Source organism: Thermothelomyces thermophilus, chromosome 5, assembly GCF_000226095.1.
Source record: "Thermothelomyces thermophilus ATCC 42464 chromosome 5, complete sequence".
NCBI classification, from domain to species: domain Eukaryota; kingdom Fungi; phylum Ascomycota; class Sordariomycetes; order Sordariales; family Chaetomiaceae; genus Thermothelomyces; species Thermothelomyces thermophilus.
Genome location: NC_016476.1, coordinates 3,151,646 through 3,169,121, shown reverse-complemented (window position 1 = coordinate 3,169,121; position 17,476 = coordinate 3,151,646). Strand labels below are relative to the sequence as shown.

General features: G+C 54.2%; 8 protein-coding genes across 8 annotated transcripts; 5 read left to right on the top strand and 3 right to left on the bottom strand.

The window, feature by feature from the left end:
* Positions 1-6: 6 nt before the first annotated feature.
* On the top strand, positions 7-1,081 carry MYCTH_2095534 (uncharacterized protein). The gene is made up of 3 exons (XM_003665365.1): positions 7-264; positions 328-383; positions 469-1,081. The coding sequence occupies exons 1-3, from the start codon at positions 132-134 to the stop codon at positions 634-636; spliced, it is 357 nt and encodes a 118-aa protein (XP_003665413.1). The 5' UTR covers positions 7-131; the 3' UTR covers positions 637-1,081.
* A 292-nt stretch (positions 1,082-1,373) lies between these two features.
* Positions 1,374-2,191, bottom strand: MYCTH_2309079 (uncharacterized protein). Its single transcript, XM_003665364.1, has 2 exons — positions 1,690-2,191; positions 1,374-1,632 (listed from the first exon to the last, which is right to left on the bottom strand). The coding sequence occupies exons 1-2, from the start codon at positions 1,871-1,873 to the stop codon at positions 1,487-1,489; spliced, it is 330 nt and encodes a 109-aa protein (XP_003665412.1). The 5' UTR covers positions 1,874-2,191; the 3' UTR covers positions 1,374-1,486.
* Positions 2,192-3,218: 1,027 nt separating this feature from the next.
* On the top strand, positions 3,219-4,701 carry MYCTH_2309077 (uncharacterized protein). The gene is made up of 4 exons (XM_003665363.1): positions 3,219-3,646; positions 3,741-3,798; positions 3,861-3,976; positions 4,074-4,701. The coding sequence occupies exons 1-4, from the start codon at positions 3,463-3,465 to the stop codon at positions 4,271-4,273; spliced, it is 558 nt and encodes a 185-aa protein (XP_003665411.1). The 5' UTR covers positions 3,219-3,462; the 3' UTR covers positions 4,274-4,701.
* A 2,257-nt stretch (positions 4,702-6,958) lies between these two features.
* MYCTH_2309074 (uncharacterized protein) lies at positions 6,959-9,118 on the bottom strand. The gene is made up of 2 exons (XM_003665362.1): positions 8,827-9,118; positions 6,959-8,763 (listed from the first exon to the last, which is right to left on the bottom strand). Exons 1-2 carry the CDS (start codon positions 8,977-8,979, stop codon positions 7,057-7,059), a joined length of 1,860 nt encoding a protein of 619 aa, XP_003665410.1. The 5' UTR covers positions 8,980-9,118; the 3' UTR covers positions 6,959-7,056.
* Positions 9,119-9,740: 622 nt separating this feature from the next.
* Positions 9,741-10,500, top strand: MYCTH_2120237 (uncharacterized protein; the record flags this gene model as incomplete). The annotated part of the gene is made up of 2 exons (XM_003665361.1): positions 9,741-9,957; positions 10,022-10,500. 2 exons carry the CDS (start codon positions 9,741-9,743, stop codon positions 10,498-10,500), a joined length of 696 nt encoding a protein of 231 aa, XP_003665409.1.
* A 322-nt stretch (positions 10,501-10,822) lies between these two features.
* MYCTH_2309073 (uncharacterized protein) lies at positions 10,823-12,359 on the top strand. Its single transcript, XM_003665360.1, has 2 exons — positions 10,823-11,183; positions 11,241-12,359. Exons 1-2 carry the CDS (start codon positions 11,032-11,034, stop codon positions 12,094-12,096), a joined length of 1,008 nt encoding a protein of 335 aa, XP_003665408.1. The 5' UTR covers positions 10,823-11,031; the 3' UTR covers positions 12,097-12,359.
* A 1,126-nt stretch (positions 12,360-13,485) lies between these two features.
* Positions 13,486-15,851, top strand: MYCTH_108565 (uncharacterized protein). The gene is made up of 6 exons (XM_003665359.1): positions 13,486-13,708; positions 13,783-13,823; positions 13,920-13,969; positions 14,035-14,103; positions 14,170-14,889; positions 14,951-15,851. Exons 1-6 carry the CDS (start codon positions 13,703-13,705, stop codon positions 15,409-15,411), a joined length of 1,347 nt encoding a protein of 448 aa, XP_003665407.1. The 5' UTR covers positions 13,486-13,702; the 3' UTR covers positions 15,412-15,851.
* A 131-nt stretch (positions 15,852-15,982) lies between these two features.
* MYCTH_2309066 (uncharacterized protein) lies at positions 15,983-17,057 on the bottom strand. Its single transcript, XM_003665358.1, has one exon. The coding sequence runs from the start codon at positions 16,943-16,945 to the stop codon at positions 16,022-16,024; it is 924 nt and encodes a 307-aa protein (XP_003665406.1). The 5' UTR covers positions 16,946-17,057; the 3' UTR covers positions 15,983-16,021.
* Between the last annotated feature and the right edge of the window lie 419 nt (positions 17,058-17,476).

The window sequence follows — 17,476 nt, the reverse complement described above, 5'->3', positions numbered from 1 at the left end:
TATAGCCCACACCTTTTTTGTCCCCTCTCCAGTCTCATCAGGCTCAGCGCACTCGCTTGTATCTGACCAGCCCTCGAACCGTGTCAGATCCGCAAAGCGCGAGAAGCGTATCACAGGACATCGATTGCATCATGGCTGACAGTGAGGAGAACGTCAACTTGATAGACGAGACGCCCATCTCGCCCAGTCGGTCTAGCCCCGCCCGGAAAAACTCTCTTGAGTTTCATTTAAGCCACCGGCCAGGCCGTCAAGAACTAGTCGACAGTATGCCATCCTTCCTGCCCCCGAATTGTTCAGGTTTAGGCTAACGCTATTCCTTTGCGCTAGGAAACATTCTCCCTGCTTCAACAGCCGCTCCGGGCCTTCAGGCGAACCAAAAACAAGTGAGAAATGGCCTTGGCTCGTCTCCCCGTCAGTGTAGCCTTTGTTAAGCACACCCGGCTGACTTGGTTCAAAACGTATGTGCAGCTTGAGAGGCACATGCGGGCCGATTCGTTGAACGAAAAGATTGCACATCGGCCTTCCCCGGAAGCGCTGATCCGAGACGGCGTATTGCATGAAGACCCGCGCGCTCCCGACGATAAATACGCCGAGGCGATTGAGGAGGAATACGCAAAGCGAGAGGGCGGTGCCTGACCTAACTGCCTTTTCACCCGATTATTTGTTCCCCGGAAATCGAACCCCGGAATAAATGCGGTCTCCCGAATGGGGCGAGGCCAAGGGTCCTGCGTAGGTTCTGCGAGACGTATATCTCCAAAACCGGAGCTTCTCCTATAGGTTTATATCCCGCGGTACAAGGCCGTTAGCTGTGGTGGCTTCTCTGATGTCGGGCAACGTGTACACTCTAGCCATTTGGAAGGCAGGAGTATGACGTTGGGGTAGCGGATATACAGTTAAGGTCTTATTGCACTGAAAAGGACTGTTATCCACTTGTATGGGAGCAATATCTCCATTCGCCAATCAACAGCTAGGGTGATATCTCGATTCGTCTCTGCGTTGCGCATGCCTGTTTAAACACAGCTCTAGCGGCAGGGTTCATTGCTTGTAAAAGTGGCACGAGCAATTCTAGTATTAATTTGACAAGGACCGAATTGACAGGAGTCAGGTGTTTCGAGAATGTTGTTGGGCTCTGCCCACGCCAAGCTTGGTTGTGGAGCCCAAATAAACGGCACGCTCACAACACCTCCGAAGTGATCTTAGTAGTTTACTAAAGAGACAAGAAAAGGAACTTGGCCGACACCCTAACCATAGCATAGGCATAAAAGTTCTCCATTAACGCCAGTCTTATAATATAACCGAAAGCTTCTAGACCCAATTACCCCATTGCTGAAGGCAAGCCTGCTTTGCAGGTTCCCTCGGTGATACCGTCTAACCGTGAACGTCTATGAACAACCAAGCCGACGCCAAAAAGGGATAATACTAGACAGGGCACTTCTAGACCACAGCGCTCATGCTTCATGGGGGAGCATACCCCCAGCCCTGGTTGCTACTTCTTGCTGTAGTAGCCGTCGGAATACCGATCTGACGACCTCGGTTCATCCTTGTCCGGGTTTGGGCGGTACTGCTGGACAATCACAGTATTCGGGCCGCCCCGCGGGTTCTTAATCTCTTTGACGTCGACGTAAAATGTGTCTAGAGACCTGTCAGTCCCCTGATGATGGTGGCTAAACGAGGCAGGAGGAGATTTACCTGAGGAACCGGTTCGATACCGTGCCTCGATAGTTGACCGGGAAGCGTTTGAGGAATCCATTGAGGAGATAATCTGGGAGTGTGGTGAAGATAACGTGGTGCAGGTGGACCCCGGTGCCCTGTAGGTTGATCGACGACTGCTGCCCTGAAAAATGACGGCCCGGGGACTATGTTTCGAAGGCATTGAGAGCTGGGTACTGAACTCGAAGTTTTATGATGAAAGGATGGCAAAGGCGTTATTGCACGGCAAGATTGGAGAGACGTCCCTAGGCTAATGATATAACATGGTGCAGACTCGACACGTCAAAAAAAGGGACAGGCCTCATATAAGTACCGGAACACGCCGATGCCGCGACATTTTGTCGCTGAACCGTGGCGAGTTGGGATAGACCTTAAAAAATCGGTGAGGCGAGCTTGGGGTGGGCGAAGCTTCTCGGTGAGGCACTCAGGCAGACTGCAGGCCACTGATGCCTTGCCTGTCTAGACGGCTAGAAAGGCACCAGAGTGGAGAGAACCCGATGAGTCAATGCCTCAGGTGAACAGTTGCCTTTCAACTGCGAGACCATCAAGGGCTTGAGTTGTCACCGTGGGGCTAGTCCTCTGGGAGCTTTGGACCGGCGGCCTTTGGGTTTCAATCAGCAGGTACACCGGCTCCAACGTTGCTCGTTTGTGCCACACGCCTCACACAAACATGGAATCGCGATTTCGACAGCCTCATGCAAGGTACGAGAACTCCCGCAGCAACTCAAAGACCGCCTCCGGCAGTCGAGGCTAGCCAATCCGCTCAAACCTTTCCCCTACCGGGTTGAATGCCTGGAAGCCTGGAGGCAAAGCCAACCGTTCGAAACTCAGGCAATCCCGGAGCAGAATGATGAACTTGAAACCTATTGAATCTGGACTGCCGGAGTTTGTGACGATCTCGTTGGCTGCTGGAATCGGCCGCGCAACTGAGTTGGTCAGAGTGGTTGGGCAACCTTCTGCCTGCTGCTGCCTTGGGAGGTCTTTGCTAGGACTCAAACTGGCAAGTCTGAAGCTCAGCGATTGCTACTGTGTGTGGCTGAGAGGGTGAGTCACTCTGGCACCAGGCTGCACAGACCAACAGCTTGAGGAGACACGAACAACTTGCCAGGACTACACACCGAGAGTCGGACAGCGATCGATAAGTGAGGTGCGCTGTTGCTGAACATACGAGTTAAGCAATCAACTTGATCAGCCAATAGAGTGGAACCTGCAGTGATAAACAAGAAGCCCCACCCGTTCGTACACTGAGAGCGTCCTGGGTGAGCCATGATTGTCATCCAATGGTTGCCTTCTATCATCAATGACGATCGCTCAATCGCTGTGTAGATATGGCCTGCGCGACGATGGTTGAGCTCCGTTCAGGAATCGCCCAGAGGTGGCTGTTGTCCTTTGGCGGGCCGAATCTGGGCTGAGTGCATGGTGGCTGCCGGATGGTGTGGGCCTGTTTTGCATTCCTGTTCAGAGTCGGTTTAAACTGCTGTGGGGCTGTCCTGGGACCTGCATTTCGTCAAGGATCTACCGAATCTAGGTGTCTTTTGGGTGATCTGGCGGGATCCCAACACTGCCTGGTGGCATATTGGCATTCTATCCTTCCTGCTGCCTGCCATCCACCACACCCGACATTTGCGCTTGTTGTCTGGCGTAGTGCCTGGGCACACCCTATTACCTACACGAAATAATACACCGAGACTGCCCCAGCGGTTTCGCCCGATTCACCACCGTCCCGCCCCGTCGTCCGCCCCGTCTTCCAATATGCAACACGTCCTCTTGTCATTTTTCCTGCTCGCCTCGGCTGCTGTTGGCGCCCTGGCCTCTGATGAGCTGAAGATTGACGTGACGCTCCCTGTTGAGTGCGAGAGGAAAACCCAAAAGGGAGACAGAATCAGTGTTCATTATCGCGGCACTCTCCAATCCAATGGCCAGAAATTCGATGCTAGTGAGTTCGCTCTCGCCTGTCCTCTGGTCAGGCGCATTCTTCGACTTGGTGTCGCCGATATCGAACTAGGGCTGACTGGGATCGCCCGTGCTAGGCTACGACCGCGGATCGCCTTTCAGCTTCAAGCTGGGGGCCGGGATGGTGATTAGAGGGTGAGATACTCCCGGAGAACGCAATGAGCACCTTTTGGAAAACGTACTCTGACTGGGCTTAGCTGGGACGAGGGCTTGCTTGATATGTGCATCGGCGAAAAACGGACCCTCACCATTGCTCCGAGCTACGGCTATGGAGATCGAAGCGTCGGTCCCATCCCAGCAGGCTCTACCTTAGGTACGACCTCTCTTCGCTCGTGAACCCCACCTCCCTTCCCCGGCCCAACAGTCACAATCGCTGCTGCTCTCTTGCTGACCGCCTCTTCACCGAGCAGTTTTCGAGACTGAGTTGATGGGAATCGAGGGTGTTCCCCAACCTGAGTCGATTGTTACGAAGCCCGCCGCTGATAGCCCTGCGTCCTCGTCTAGCCAAAAGGTGGCCGAGAAGGTTGCAGGCGCAGTGAGCGGAGCCGCGGAGGCCATCAAGACCGTGGTTGCCGGTACCGATGATGTTCAAGAGCACAATGAACTCTAAGATACCCCAACACCAAGAGCTGGGATGTGGCAGATTTACAGCATTGCGCGCGGTGTTGCCGAGACCTAGCTCATTCGCGCCAGAGGCTCTGGAGGTGTTCCGAAGCTGCTGGTTGGTAAAAGTTTGGATGGACGCTGTCGCAATTTCTACCAGTTGAATACGCTTACGCTTTTAAACTGTTGTTGGACGTTCTGTCGCTTCTCGCTCACATTCGTCGAACAGTGCGCTCATACAGGATCGATGCACTCTGGCTCGGCCCTAGCTTGTTGGTTTGTCTAGGGAGAGCAGACAAGACCTGGAAAATATCATTGATGTTTAGACCTAGCTAACACAAGCGCGGTGGGAACCAGTTCTACCGGGTTAGGGGTTGTTGCCGCGAACGATAGCTCCCCAAAAAGTCGCCTGCAAGGCTGTCTTCAGGAATTCATGCAAGGCGACGCCAGCATTTCTTCGGAGGTGGTCTGTAGGGTGGGCAGGCGCATTCCTGGCACACAGACATGTCTCGCATAATGGGATTACAAGTCTAGGTGGGGGCACGATTGCCCCAACTCTGCAGCGAGGTTCCGAATTATCTCTGGTCGAGTCGAGAATCACAACGGGTACACAACCCTGCCGAGAACCATTAAAGCTAACCAAAATGGTTGAACAGCGCTGTAAATGCATATGCGTGGGATTTAGCGCCCATGGTGCATTTCATTCAATGTCATTCATTGACACTCTGGTTCAATGCTCCGCCTGTGTCGGAAGTGTTGGGACTAGGCGTCCAATCTTGGACACGTACGCGGTGCCTCAAGACTCGTGAGTTCAACCCTCTGCTCCCATTTGGGGTTTGGTTGGAATCTTATATTGTCTCCATCGTTTCTCCAGTCCCATGCTTGTTACCTGGGCTCTTTTGGTTCCAATCAGGGGATCAGCCATACCAACAACATCTTCCTCGCCGTCCACGCCATGACTAAGTCTCGACCCAGACGAATGTGAAGCAAAACAGAGTGTCATGGCAGCAAATAGCACTGGATTCCTCTTCCGTGGTCTTTGCGAGCTCCATCTAAACTTCCGTCTAGGTTATTTCCCGTTGACTTTTTGCTATGATGTTGTTCGTGCACAACGTATACGCGCGGCAACACGCTCGGCCAGCGGCGGAAGCCTGCTTGATTTCTGGTATCGATGCTCAAATATGGTTGATGACACCCTTTCTGAGGTGATTACTGGACTCTCAGGGCGACCGAGCGCCCCGGGCATGATAGGTCTCGGCACATCGGCTCCGGCGTTCGTGAGAACGGAGTCATCCTGTCATCCTCGGAGAACGCGGCAAGAGACCATTTGCGAGTACTGTCTCGCCATCACTACTTCTCCTCCCGGTGGCAGGTGTTCGGCGCGCCAGCTTCCAGAGTGCTGAGCGAGGGCCAAGCCCTGCTTGAGAGGGATGTCTTCGAGGCCGCAAGGAGGGAGCAGAGTGGTATGAGCCAGCTGCTTGTACGCTTGGCGGAACACTTACAATTCCATGACTTGATCAGTGAGCGTCCTCCTGGTAACTGCGGGAACCAGAGTTTCCAAGTTCTTCTCTTTCAGGCGAATTTCTGCGGTTCGCTCTCTGGTAGACCCCTTGCTGCTTTACTCTAGGCATCCGACATCAACCATGCAAGTCAGAACACTTACTCCAACTCGGTACGAACCCCTGATAGCTGCGCAGTTTTAGTGCTGTGTCTATGTTCAACGGTTTGAGCGTGTCCTTGTTGGGTACGAGCAAGGTTATCTTCTGCTTTTGCCTCCGTTTCGACAAGACCCGGATAACACCGTCCCCTATCTTGTCAATGATCATTACCTGGCTAATACGAAGGCTTCACTCGCCTCAAAGATAAACAGTCGAGAAAAGAACGATAAGCTTGGGGCTCAGATAAGACATCTGAGCTTGTCCATTGGTACCCTCATTGTGCTTGCACTGCGACGAACCATCTTCCGGCACGGTCCACCTTATTGGTTCGCTTTATATTGTTTCTCCTTGACTGCATACTATTCGGTCATTCGATATCAGAGAGCCGGGTGCCTAGAAAACTCGTACTGGCTCTTAGTATGTTGGACGGTCTACTTCAGGTTTCGGGTAAGGCAGGATTCTCCAGATCCCTGCCAGAACAAAGTACGCTGAGCGGAAGATGCGCCTGGTCGTGCGCCTGGGCGGTTTCTATGCAGTAAGTAGTCTTCATCTTTGCCGCCTGAGCTGGGGTCCAGCCTGGTACGTTGGACCGATCGATTAATTTATCGGTGTACACGACTGGTACCATCATGCAACGTTGGGACATTCGTGGGGAGAACTCGCCCAACATGTCCACAAACGAGATGCCCGGCTCGGTTCCCAGCCATGGATGGTCAGGTCGACCTAGAGAGGCTGTCACGATGGCAAGCAAAGGGGCGAGGTAATCCTCCAGTCGGGGTTCCCGTTGGACTTTTCATCAGGAGAGGGGAAGGGCTAGGCCTGTGCTGGTGTATACTCACCGAGGGGATAAAGGACGAAGCTGTTTGCCCATCGGCGTGTTACGATCATGTTCTTTCAGAGGATTGTTTCCAGTATGGGACTAATACGAAGATCCGCACGAGCGAAGAGCAAACGTTAACTTGTGCTCTGAAATACAGCCGGGCATTTGTCCACACCCCAGACAAGACTAGTGACATCGCACGTGCGGCATGCAACAGGATCCGGACACGGCCGACCAGCGAGAAAGCGGGTGACGTTGAAGTCTTCAATCATCAATCCTACGAGGCTACTGGATATTGCCCTCAACCAAACCTCATCCGAAACAAAGCTTTTTTTGCCTAGGGTCTGCCAATGCTAGTGGCCGCCCCCTTTTCTTCCCCTTAGCTTTCTGTACTCCTGGCATGCCCCTCTCGAACTGTTGCTGCTGTGGTTGCTGCGCAGTTGCTTCTTGTTGAATGGTATCCCTGATTGCCTGTCGCGACAAACAAAGGTCAATATGCTCGTTGAACTGCCGCTCTTCTGCCGGCTGCGGCCTGGAGCAGACGGGGCAATCCCAGAGTTCTGCTTTGGCTGTCGGATGCTCCTCGTTTGTCGGGTTAGGTACTCGTTCTTTCCCATGCCGTCGAGAGCCCACGCCACCGCCGGCGAGAGATACAACCCGATCCTGAGGCGATTGCTCCCGCGTATCATCCCCACCGAGTCTCTCAATCTCAGGACGACTGGCTTCCTCTGCCTGTTCGGAGAACCTGGTGTCCTGTGGCCTCAGCCCGAAGAAGGCTCTCGCATCCAGCTTCTTCGTGCTGACGAGATGGGTGCATCTAAGCCCCATTAAACGCAACTTCAAACCGGGGATGTCTTGTTCCAGCTTTGCTAGCATGGGTAGCGAGTATTTGTACAGGTCATCTGCCAGGCATACGGCCTTCGGCGGCACAACTTGCCGCGTAAGGACTTCAAAGGTGTGTAGCTTAACCTTTAAGCAGAGCGTTCGGCCTTTGCATTCGGCCCTCTTCAGATCTGCCTCGAGTTCTTCTGCCGTCCGCCGTAGCTTCTCCCGCAGCTGAACTGGATCGCTCATTTCTCGAAATGTGCTCTCGGTACCCACACTCTTGCGCTCGTACTCGTCGGCGGGCTGGATGTTCGTACGTCCCAGGCCGAGGTAACAGCGGAGCAAGAACTCATATGTCTTCTGGCCAAAAAGACGATCCAAATACTGCCGCTGGGTATAAATATCACCGCAGGTCTTGATGCCGACCGACCCGAGTTCGCGCTCCAGCACTCTTCCAATGCCATTCACCTTGCGGCAGGGGAGATCACGCATGAAGTCCATAATAGCAGTCCGATCGCGAGGCAGGACGTATTGCCCGTTAGGCTTGTTTATGTTGGAACAGATCTTGGCAAGTCGCGCATTCGCTGCGATGCCTGCCGAAACGGTGATGTGCGTCTTCTCATGAATCTCCCTCCTCATATGAGAGACCACATCAGCAGGGTCCATGTCATGCCTGAGACAGTACTCGGTGATATTGAGATAGGCCTCGTCGATGCTAGCACTCTCGAATCGCGGGTCGTAGGTCGCCAGAATCTCCCGCACTTCCGCTGCCTTTGCGTTGTACTTATCGAAATTGAGAGGAAGAACGATCAGCTCAGGACACAGCTTCTTTGCCACGAAGCTGGCCATACCGCTCCGGCAGCCGAACTTGCGAGCGACGTAGTTGCAAGTGGTCAAGACACCACCGCCGACGGCAAAGGGAACGTCCTTCAGCCCTGGCTGGTCCAGCTGCTCTACAGCGGCATAGAAAGCGTCGCAGTCAATATGCACAATGTACTGTGACAGATCGCGGGACAGCTCAAGCTGAGCGAGCAGGTTGTCGGCTGCCCGGAGCTCCCGAGAGAGATCCAGCGTCTCAAGCTGGCGCTTCTTGGCCAGGATGCCTTCGATCTTGGCGGTGAGGGACCTATCCCTGGCTTCTTCATGATTAAAAAATTTGGAACCCTTAGATACATTGTAGATGATCTCCGAGACCTGGAATAATGGAGCGTTAGTCGTGGAGTCGGCCTCGGATGACGCGGTAACAAGGGTGCATACCTTGGATTGGTCAACCGAGTCCTGGCCGGCCTTGGTCAGGGAGGGGCCCAGTAGCGAATATTTGAGTGATGCGTGATCAGTTGCTGCTTCGGCGCTCCTCTTCCCGACCTCTTCAGGTAGCTCGTCATCGTATGGTTGCGCCTCGGATGTCATTTCCCGAGGTTGATTGCAGGAGATCCGCGCCGTGGCCGAAGGGAAGAGCGGATAGTCATGACGACAGAGTGGTCCGCATAACTGGCCAGGTGGGCCGCTTAGGTTCGTGATTGAAGATATGTGCTATTTTCGATCTTTGAAGATTGGAAGACTGAAGGGAACGTCGACGCGCTCCTGCCGCGTTGTCAAACGTCGCGTTTGCAACGCCAGGTCACGTGGGTGCCAAGCATGAGCATAAGGGCCCATTGTGTGAGGTGGTGCGATTCACGCTACGGTGATGGATGCACGTCCGTATTTCGTACGGATTACGGAGTACACATAGATGTTTGGATTTGCGGCTTACATTCATCCGTAACGTACATACGCCGTGCCTACTCTGTATGTGCCTTAGGTAATTACTTGCTATGTGTGCACGTCCGCACATAAGGTATAACTTTGTACGTGTTACGGAACCCTCCTGTGCACAAGACCCGTCTACGCGAAACACACGGGCCAACACTTTAGGGGCGTCGCGTTGCGACGCGGTCTTTTCGAGCTCGGCTGGTGGAACCTCAGGGGCCCTTTGCCAATAGCTAAGTAGGTTTGCGTCACGATGCCATGTGCCCTTTCCTGGCACATCAGATTTGTGATAGCGTCCTGTTGTCTTCTATTCCCAATTGACAGCGTAACAGAGCCATCCTGCCTTTTTATCACGCCGTCTACTGCTCATTTACAACCGTCATTTGTTACCGCGTCTCTGTTCGCCTAGATCTTGATCTAAGATGGTCTTAAAACGCAAGAGATCGGAATCCGAGTTTGGGTCGGTCTTCTCATCGACCGAGCGGTTAGAGAGCAACACCTTCAATTTTGACGCCTTATCGGCAATGGACACAGCCCGGCGCGGTTTCTTTGCCCCAAGGCTGTCCACGCCTTCTCACCTCCCCAGCCGCACCCTCAAGCGCTTCCGCGACAACAGACCATCGGAGTCCGAGATATACCGTAAGTTTGACCATGCCATGTTCGATCCTTTGTGCTCGCTCACAACGGCGTGTCTTGTCTTCAGAGCATACCTTGGACGTCCTGTATTCCGCCCAGCGCCAATCTCGCGAGCACCGCTATGCGTCGCCCGAACCTCCCAGGTTTGCCAGCGCCGTCGTGTCCCTGCAACCTCAAGCCCAAACCCGCCATGGAGCTCAACAGCGATCGTTGCACGGCTTCTGGAACTTGCCCGGGCCAACGTCGTCCTCCACCTCGCTGGCGTCCTCTCCCGCCTCATCCGCCATGTCACCTCCATCCCCCACTCACCCGCCGCAGTGCCTGCCAGCGAACTGCGAGGATTGCGGCGCCAGGTTGGGTGGCGACGCTGACGATGTGATGATGGACATTACCGATTACGGGTTCATTCAGGAGAACCATGTCTGTGGTGCGTGCGGGAAGACTGTCTGCTTCAGTTGCTCAGTCAGTAACCTGGGGGAGCATCGCCGATGCCTTGCTTGTGCCGAACCAAGGGGGGGAGTTGGGTGTTCGTGGTTGAGGAGGTAGATGTGGTGTTTTGCAAGCCTTTTTTCTCTGTCCCTGTTAGTTGCCGGAACAGCCATGGAGGACGCTTGGCGCCTTGGGTACGGGATCTGAACTGGGGATTGTTTCTCTTCCCATGCGGTGGAGTCTGGCGTAATGGACGGCGTTTATGTTAGGAAGAGCGTACGGGTTTTAGATTACGAGATATTCAGTCGGGCCTTCTTCGGATCCTGACTTTTGGAAAGAACATCTCTTTGACCCTCTCCCGAAATTCACCTTGCCCCAAGGCTTGACCTTAGAGACCATTGTTGCGTTTTTAAATACAAGCACAGTAAGGTGCCGTAAGGTGCGCGGCAGACGACGTCACAACACTGCATGGGGCCTTCCGGGGTGCGGGGCAACCGGGTGCACCCCGCCCCAGCTTCCCGGACCTTGTTGTCTCGGCCAATCTTCTCAGGTTTTGCTTCTCGTGACGCCTAAACCTTGGGCTCCTAAACTGGCTGCCATTCAAACTCGAAACTTTTGCTGTCATCGGTATCCCTTCAAATAGCCGTCATGGGAACGCGGGAGGCTAGCCACGCGGGATCGTGGTACGAAGACGACCCTGAAGAGCTCTCTTCCCAGCTCGACGACTTCCTGCACCGCGTTCCCGCAGAGTTGGACTTCACTCCGCTGCCGATCCCTGGCGCAAGAGTTATAATCGCCCCGTAAGTCATCCCTGGAGCTGCCTATAGCCCCGAATGGCCTTCTGATTCCCCATTTAGCCATGCTGGATACTCTTACTCCGGGCCTTGCGCAGCCTGGGCCTACAAGTCCCTCGATTTGAGATCGGCGAAACGGGTCTTCATCCTCGGGCCGTCCCACACCTACTACCTCCGCGGATGCGCTCTCACAACATTCGACAAGTACGAAACTCCCTTCGGAGACCTCGTTGTCGATAAGCCCACGACGTCCGAGCTGAGGAAAACCGGCCGGTTCTCCGACATGCCAGCGCGCCGCGAGGTTGAGGAGCACTCTCTCGAGATGCATATTCCGTACTTGTGGAAGAGACTCGAGCAGACATTTGGCACCGACGTCAGCAAATACCCGTCTATTGTCCCTATTCTGGTCGGCAACGCATCCGAGCAGGAGGAGAAGTCCTGGGGAGAGCTGCTCTCGCCCTACTTGAAGGACCCCGAAACGGCCTGGATCGTTTCGTCCGACTTCTGCCACTGGGGTTCACGCTTTAGCTATCGACCAGAGTTTCACAAAGGCGTGGTTCGTGATTTGGACAACAAGGACGACGATTTGAAAGTTTCCCCGGATTGGGCCCAGGCGGCCGCGGACCCTGAAAGACCTGAGATCCACGAGGTCATCAAAGTATTGGACCAGATGGCTATGGATGCGGTAGAATCCGGCGCACACAGCGAGTTCTACAAGGTTATCCGAGAGACCCGCAATACTGTTTGTGGAAGGCATCCTATCGGTGTTACCATGGCAGCGCTGGAAACGATTGCTAAAGAGGGGGGTACAAACGCCGGGAAGGGCAAGTTCAGATTTGTCCAGTACCAGAGGAGCAATCTTGTGAAGAAGGAACGGGATTTCAGTGTAAGCTACGCGTCGGCCTATGCGGTCGTCTGATACGCATTCGTCTGATACGCATTAAAGAAGGGGAATTGGGATCCCTGCGGGGATCACCCTGGTAGCAAGGAATCTTTCATGTCAGTTCGTTCTTTGCCAGTACGTGACCGAATTAACAACGCAGTATGGTCGAGATCTTCGGAACTACTTCGAGAAGAATGACCGTTCGAAATGACAACCGATGTGTTGAATCAAATTCAACCCAAATACATTTTTGTCGCCTCCAGCCAAGTTTGAACTCTAACGCCCTGGGAGCAATAGACGACAGGAACTTTTCATTGCACTCACTTTCAGGTTGGCTGAGCAATGGACCGTGCACTACACTCCCCGAGGACCGGACTGCAGAACTGCATGTACCTCCGTACATCGGTGGCTTTTCTGGAAGGTTTTAGTGACTCTCAAATGCGTATCGCCATCCTTGGAAAGCGAGCGGAAGCTGGAAAAGGGGCGAGAGTCATCCTCAGATATTTACACTGTTGACACGCCGCGCCTTTCGAGTTGATTCTTGGAAGCAAGACACCAATGCTCAACCCAAAGCAGCTCAGGAGTCGTGATGGGGCATTCAATCTACGGAAAGGTGGGGTCATTCTCGTGTGCTTTCCGATCCTGGGCGAAACAAAGCAATTGGTATTGCACGGCAGCTACAGACTACTCCGTACTACACATGCGGTGCAGCTGGGCTTTTACTCTAAACAGGTTGCCCTAGGATGCAACTAACTAACAAACAACCGGGAAGATATTGAAACCAGTATCTGGTGTACGATGCAAAGTCGACCCGTGTCCGCTGTTACTGCTTAGCCCGATGTGTTCAGATGGCCGACTCGGCTGGACCGCTTTAACTACTCCATTGAACGTGCCTGACGATCCCCCTTCTGAAACGGTTTTGTTGCTGGCCTGGCCCACACTGCCCTGAAGCTCCTTGCCAAGATCAGCCAGGGCCCTGCAACAGACGAATCGCCAGCCTCTGCTACTGTACAACGGCACGAGGGAGCCGCAGACCTATGGCCAATCATTTGCCGTAGTCTGCCCCGTTTCAGGTTCAAGGCCGCGAGAGTGGTCGCGGAGCCTCGAGTTCAGACTCAAACGAGTGTTTCTCTACTGTCTCGGGCCGCGGCTGGGGATGCGCAGTTACAGAAGCATGGGGGAAAGAGAGGTGTGTCGTCTCTAGCATCCATATTTGTACGTACAATACACACTCCGTAGTACTCCGTAGCAATCCGTCGTTGGGGCCATGTTGAGCGTGATTGTTGGCTGGTGTTCACCAAAAGGGGGTCCCCTGCAGCCGCGCCACAATGCCCTAACCTTGTTTGGGACGGGACTCCTGAGGATCTTGCCGCGTTCATTTACTGAGGCGTCCCTCCACCTTGCATTCTCTGTTGAACAACTTACGGATTACATACTTCCCTTACAGAGTACAGCTTCGGCTCGAAGTTTATTTTTCTCGTAAACGCGTTTCCATTTCCTGAAAAAAAAAAAAGTCCTGGAGATCTTGGCCGCCAAAAAGCATCCTTCAACAAACGTACCCGACTTTGCACGCGTCGTCATTGCTCTTCCTCCCCCAATCCCATTTTCTCTCCTAGCGCTTGCGCGCTTGGCCCTTCCCAAGATGAGCGTGAGTGATCCAGCAGAACCTAATCCCAGGTTTTACGCTTGCATGGCAGATATTTGTGGCTAACCGCATGCCAGTACGGTGGATACAACCCTTATAGTGGTAACGGCGGTGGCAGGTACGCAAAGACTCTCCCGGTCGTTTTCGCCTGTTGTCATCCCGAGTGGAATACCCGGTTCCGCATGACAGGTCGTTAATGCGCTGTTCGCTCTAGGCAATACGGTTCGGATCCCTTCGACGACCGCAATGCGGTACAGTACGGAGGTGAGCGAGAGACATGGATTTCCAGGACTGGTTATCATGATAATCTAACTGCGGCCGATGAGCAGCTGGGACGCACGAGATGTCGTCTCTCGGTCCGAGGAACTCACCCCAAGTGGCGCAACAGGGTTACGGATGTGAGCCAAGAGCCCGTCGAGTGTCTCGCGCGTCATTGAGCCAATTCTGACCACCAACACCTGCAGCTCCCGGGACGGCAAAAAAGATTTTGATCCTCGATGAGTGCTACGACATTCAAAACGGGATTCGAGATGTCGAGAACAAGCTGGGGTCGCTTTCCACTCTTCAAAAACGAGCTCTCGACGACACGGACATGTCTGGCGACTCAAGCACCAAGCGCGAGCTCGACAGACTGACACAATCTATCATGGACCAGTATAGACGGCTCACTGACCGTCTCAGAGCCGTCAAGTCCGACCCCGAAAGCAAGCGGTACCAGAACCAAGTCGACAAAACGGAACGAGAGCTCAGAGGCGCGATCCAGAAGTTCCAGGAACTCGAGGCGGCATCCCGCAGAGAGATGGAGGCACAGATGCAGCGCCAGGCCCGTATTGCGTTTCCCGACGCAACCGACGCAGAGATTTCCCAGATGGTGAACAGCGAAACGCAGATCTTCCAGCAAGCCGTCCTGGGTAGCCGTGGCGAAAGGGCGAATCGCGTGCTCGGCCTTCACAAGGAACGCAAACAGCAAATGGAGCAAATCGAAAGACAGCTAGAAGAACTGCTAGACCTCATGAGCCGCGTTCAAGAAATGTTGATTCAGGATGAAGTGAAGATCCAAGGAATCGAGACGGCCACGGCGGAGGCAGCCACGAAACTGGAAGAGTCGAACGTTCATCTTGAGACGGCTGTCGCATCGTCCAGGGGAGCACGCAGGAAGAAGTTCATTTGCCTGGGCATCTGCGGTTCGTTAGCCACTAAACGAACGAAACATATTCTGGTGCCCTGTCTAACACACAGATCTAGTTCTCATTGTCGTTATCATTGTTGTTGCCGTGGTCGCTTATATCATGGTCAACCGTGCAGCAAACGGTGGTGGAGGTGGCGGGGGCGGTAACAACAATAGCAACAACGACAACAGCAACAACAACGGCAACACCGGCAATACCGGCAACAATGCCAACACCGGCAATACCGACAACACCGGAAATACCGACAACACCGGCAACAGCGCCAGTAACGATGCGACTAGTGGCAGCCAAAAACGCAGCCTCTTCCGACATAATGTTCTGGACGACCTCCAGATGAACACTGCCCGCGCTGTTCAAATAAATCCGGACGTTGCTCCGGTCCCACGGCTCCCGAGGCGGCTCGCCAGCAGGGCACAAGGTCCAGGAATGGCGTCCAATGCCAAGATCGAGGCTTGGGCCAAAAAAAGATTCGTCGTCGACTGGGAGGGGCCTGATGCCACTGGGTCCGACGACTGAAGATTTGATGGTTGAGTCAGCATATTTTCGGACGTATTTGCCGTAAGCGACACGGCCGGGCGAAGTGAGATGTGGCTTCCGCTTACAGGCCCTTTTTATCGACACTAACTTGATTGGCTGTCTTTGGAATACGGGGACGGGTAGGCATCTTCCTGCTCCAGCCCAGCATGTCTTGGTCGTTATCCCATGTCTCAGTTTCCCTTCTGTTCTCTTCTTGGGTGTTTTTAGCATGGCGTGCCGTTAATCAGGGATCAGGGGCGTTGTTTGGATTGGGAGTGATAGTTTTCGAATTACCTCTTCAATGATGCTTTATGACGTTTTGTAATGGAAGTCGCGGTCCCGTCACAGATTTTCGGATGTCGGTGGTTGAATATGCGCCTCATAGACCAGTTTTTCTCCGACAATCTAAAATCGAAGCCCACGGGGACATGCTTGGATACATATCTCTCCGGAATTCGGGAACACAGGTGTCTCGGCGGTTATCTGGTCGTGAGGCGGTACCGTAGCCTGAGAAAACGCGGGAGAGAGTAGCATACCGCCGGTATAGACATAAAGCGGCTCGGTGTAAATCAGACAATCGAAGCAGGGATATATGTTAGCCGGCCAGAGATCATTGCCTTCCTTCTCGATCCTGAGCGCTCTCATCACCGGTGGGTGGCTTGTCCCTAGCTGCTTCGGAAAACTGTCCACCACCCTCCCCAAGCGCTCGCTGTCTTGCCGCGCCCGCCTCCACCACTTTCCTTAGGATCGACATCCGCTTGTCAAAGTCCTGTAGCAGGTCCGCATACTCCTCCGCAGCCGTCGCTGTTCTCGCTTTCCCGGTGCTTGCCCCAGAAGATTGCATTTCGACCTCAGGCGTCGACGCCTTGCCCAGGGGTGCCGGGCCTAAGGACGGCTCGAGGCTCACACCCTCGACGTTCAGAACCAACTTGCTGCCAAATCCCGGCGCTGCCTCGCCGAGGCCGCCTTCTGACCGGCTGATGGTGGCAGATGTTACGGCCCAGTCGGGGGTTAGGCTGCTAGCCCATGTCACCTCATAGCCAGATCCGTCAGCGGTAGGTTCCATGTCCAGGAGAACGCCCCGGTCCGAGGTGAGGGAGGTGCCCTCCTCGCTATTGTCATTGTAGGCGCCCTGCTGGTGGTGGGCGAGTGCCGCCGTCAAAATCTCAGGGTCGTCATCGGCGAAAATGTAATGTACCGTCGGGTGATGCACTGTCTGCCGATTGGTCGAAAGCGACGTCGAGCTGAGGAGGGCGAAAACCGGAGAGAACGGTGGCTGCGTGGGTTGCGGTGGAGGCGAGGGTGACGGCATACGAGCGGGCTCTTCAACCGGAGCAGCGGCTGTGTGCGGTGTATGCGGACGCGAGTACGTCGCGGATGTCGGTCGGTTGTGGGCCGGACCTTCTTGACGCTCTACTTCCCGCCGCAAGCTGGATCGACTGGCTCTGCTCGCTATCGACGGGCGAGGACTCGGAGTGATCGGAGAGGTACGGTATCCCCGGGAGGCGGGGCGGTCGGTGTCAGGTCCGGTCATGATCGATTCTCTCGTCTCTTCAATTCGCTTCTTGTCCGGACCGTGGGACCAGAAAAGGGTTATGCCGGAAGGTGGGTATTTATTACGAAGTATATGGCGATAGGGTAGCTAAGGTGATATTGATGGTGTGGAGCGTATGATATGGGAGGAGGCAGCGGCCCCGCGCCCGCATGATTTGGAATGCAGTGCGATGCGGCGTCGGTAAATTTGAATTGGGGGGGAGGTTACGGGAGCAGCGGGCGTCCTCGACTTCGCACCAGTATAACAAGCAGGACGCAACAATTTGGAGGTTCTCCTCGGAGGAAAGGTACCCCGTAGCTGTGGGCTTTTGCTGGACGGCTGCCGCCTGGGCTGATCGCGGTTGATGTGAGCAAGCATCAACCTCTCTTATCTTATCGCTTACAAGTCGATACGGAGTACGGATTACATACATACATACATCTCTCTACCTCCACAACAGGGACGCCGATGTCCAGTACGGATTACTACACTATGTATTTACTATGTATACTGTACACCATCAGAATTCGT

Excerpts from the sequence above, each read along its gene's own strand:
- MYCTH_2095534 (XM_003665365.1), top strand. The coding sequence starts at position 132 with ATGGCTGACAGTGAGGAGAACGTCAACTTGATAGACGAGACGCCCATC. Across the intron at positions 265-327 it reads CCGTCAAGAACTAGTCGACA|GAAACATTCTCCCTGCTTCA; the intron begins GTATGCCATCCT and ends CCTTTGCGCTAG. Across the intron at positions 384-468 it reads TTCAGGCGAACCAAAAACAA|CTTGAGAGGCACATGCGGGC; the intron begins GTGAGAAATGGC and ends ACGTATGTGCAG.
- MYCTH_2309079 (XM_003665364.1), bottom strand. The coding sequence starts at position 1,873 with ATGCCTTCGAAACATAGTCCCCGGGCCGTCATTTTTCAGGGCAGCAGT. Across the intron at positions 1,633-1,689 it reads GTATCGAACCGGTTCCTCAG|ACACATTTTACGTCGACGTC; the intron begins GTAAATCTCCTC and ends ACAGGTCTCTAG.
- MYCTH_2309077 (XM_003665363.1), top strand. The coding sequence starts at position 3,463 with ATGCAACACGTCCTCTTGTCATTTTTCCTGCTCGCCTCGGCTGCTGTT. Across the intron at positions 3,647-3,740 it reads TGGCCAGAAATTCGATGCTA|GCTACGACCGCGGATCGCCT; the intron begins GTGAGTTCGCTC and ends CGCCCGTGCTAG. Across the intron at positions 3,977-4,073 it reads CCCAGCAGGCTCTACCTTAG|TTTTCGAGACTGAGTTGATG; the intron begins GTACGACCTCTC and ends TTCACCGAGCAG.
- MYCTH_2309074 (XM_003665362.1), bottom strand. The coding sequence starts at position 8,979 with ATGACATCCGAGGCGCAACCATACGATGACGAGCTACCTGAAGAGGTC. Across the intron at positions 8,764-8,826 it reads ACTCGGTTGACCAATCCAAG|GTCTCGGAGATCATCTACAA; the intron begins GTATGCACCCTT and ends CCATTATTCCAG.
- MYCTH_2309073 (XM_003665360.1), top strand. The coding sequence starts at position 11,032 with ATGGGAACGCGGGAGGCTAGCCACGCGGGATCGTGGTACGAAGACGAC. Across the intron at positions 11,184-11,240 it reads GCAAGAGTTATAATCGCCCC|CCATGCTGGATACTCTTACT; the intron begins GTAAGTCATCCC and ends TTCCCCATTTAG.
- MYCTH_108565 (XM_003665359.1), top strand. Across the intron at positions 13,824-13,919 it reads AGTGGTAACGGCGGTGGCAG|GCAATACGGTTCGGATCCCT; the intron begins GTACGCAAAGAC and ends TGTTCGCTCTAG. Across the intron at positions 14,890-14,950 it reads CATTTGCCTGGGCATCTGCG|TTCTCATTGTCGTTATCATT; the intron begins GTTCGTTAGCCA and ends ACACAGATCTAG.
- MYCTH_2309066 (XM_003665358.1), bottom strand. The coding sequence starts at position 16,945 with ATGACCGGACCTGACACCGACCGCCCCGCCTCCCGGGGATACCGTACC.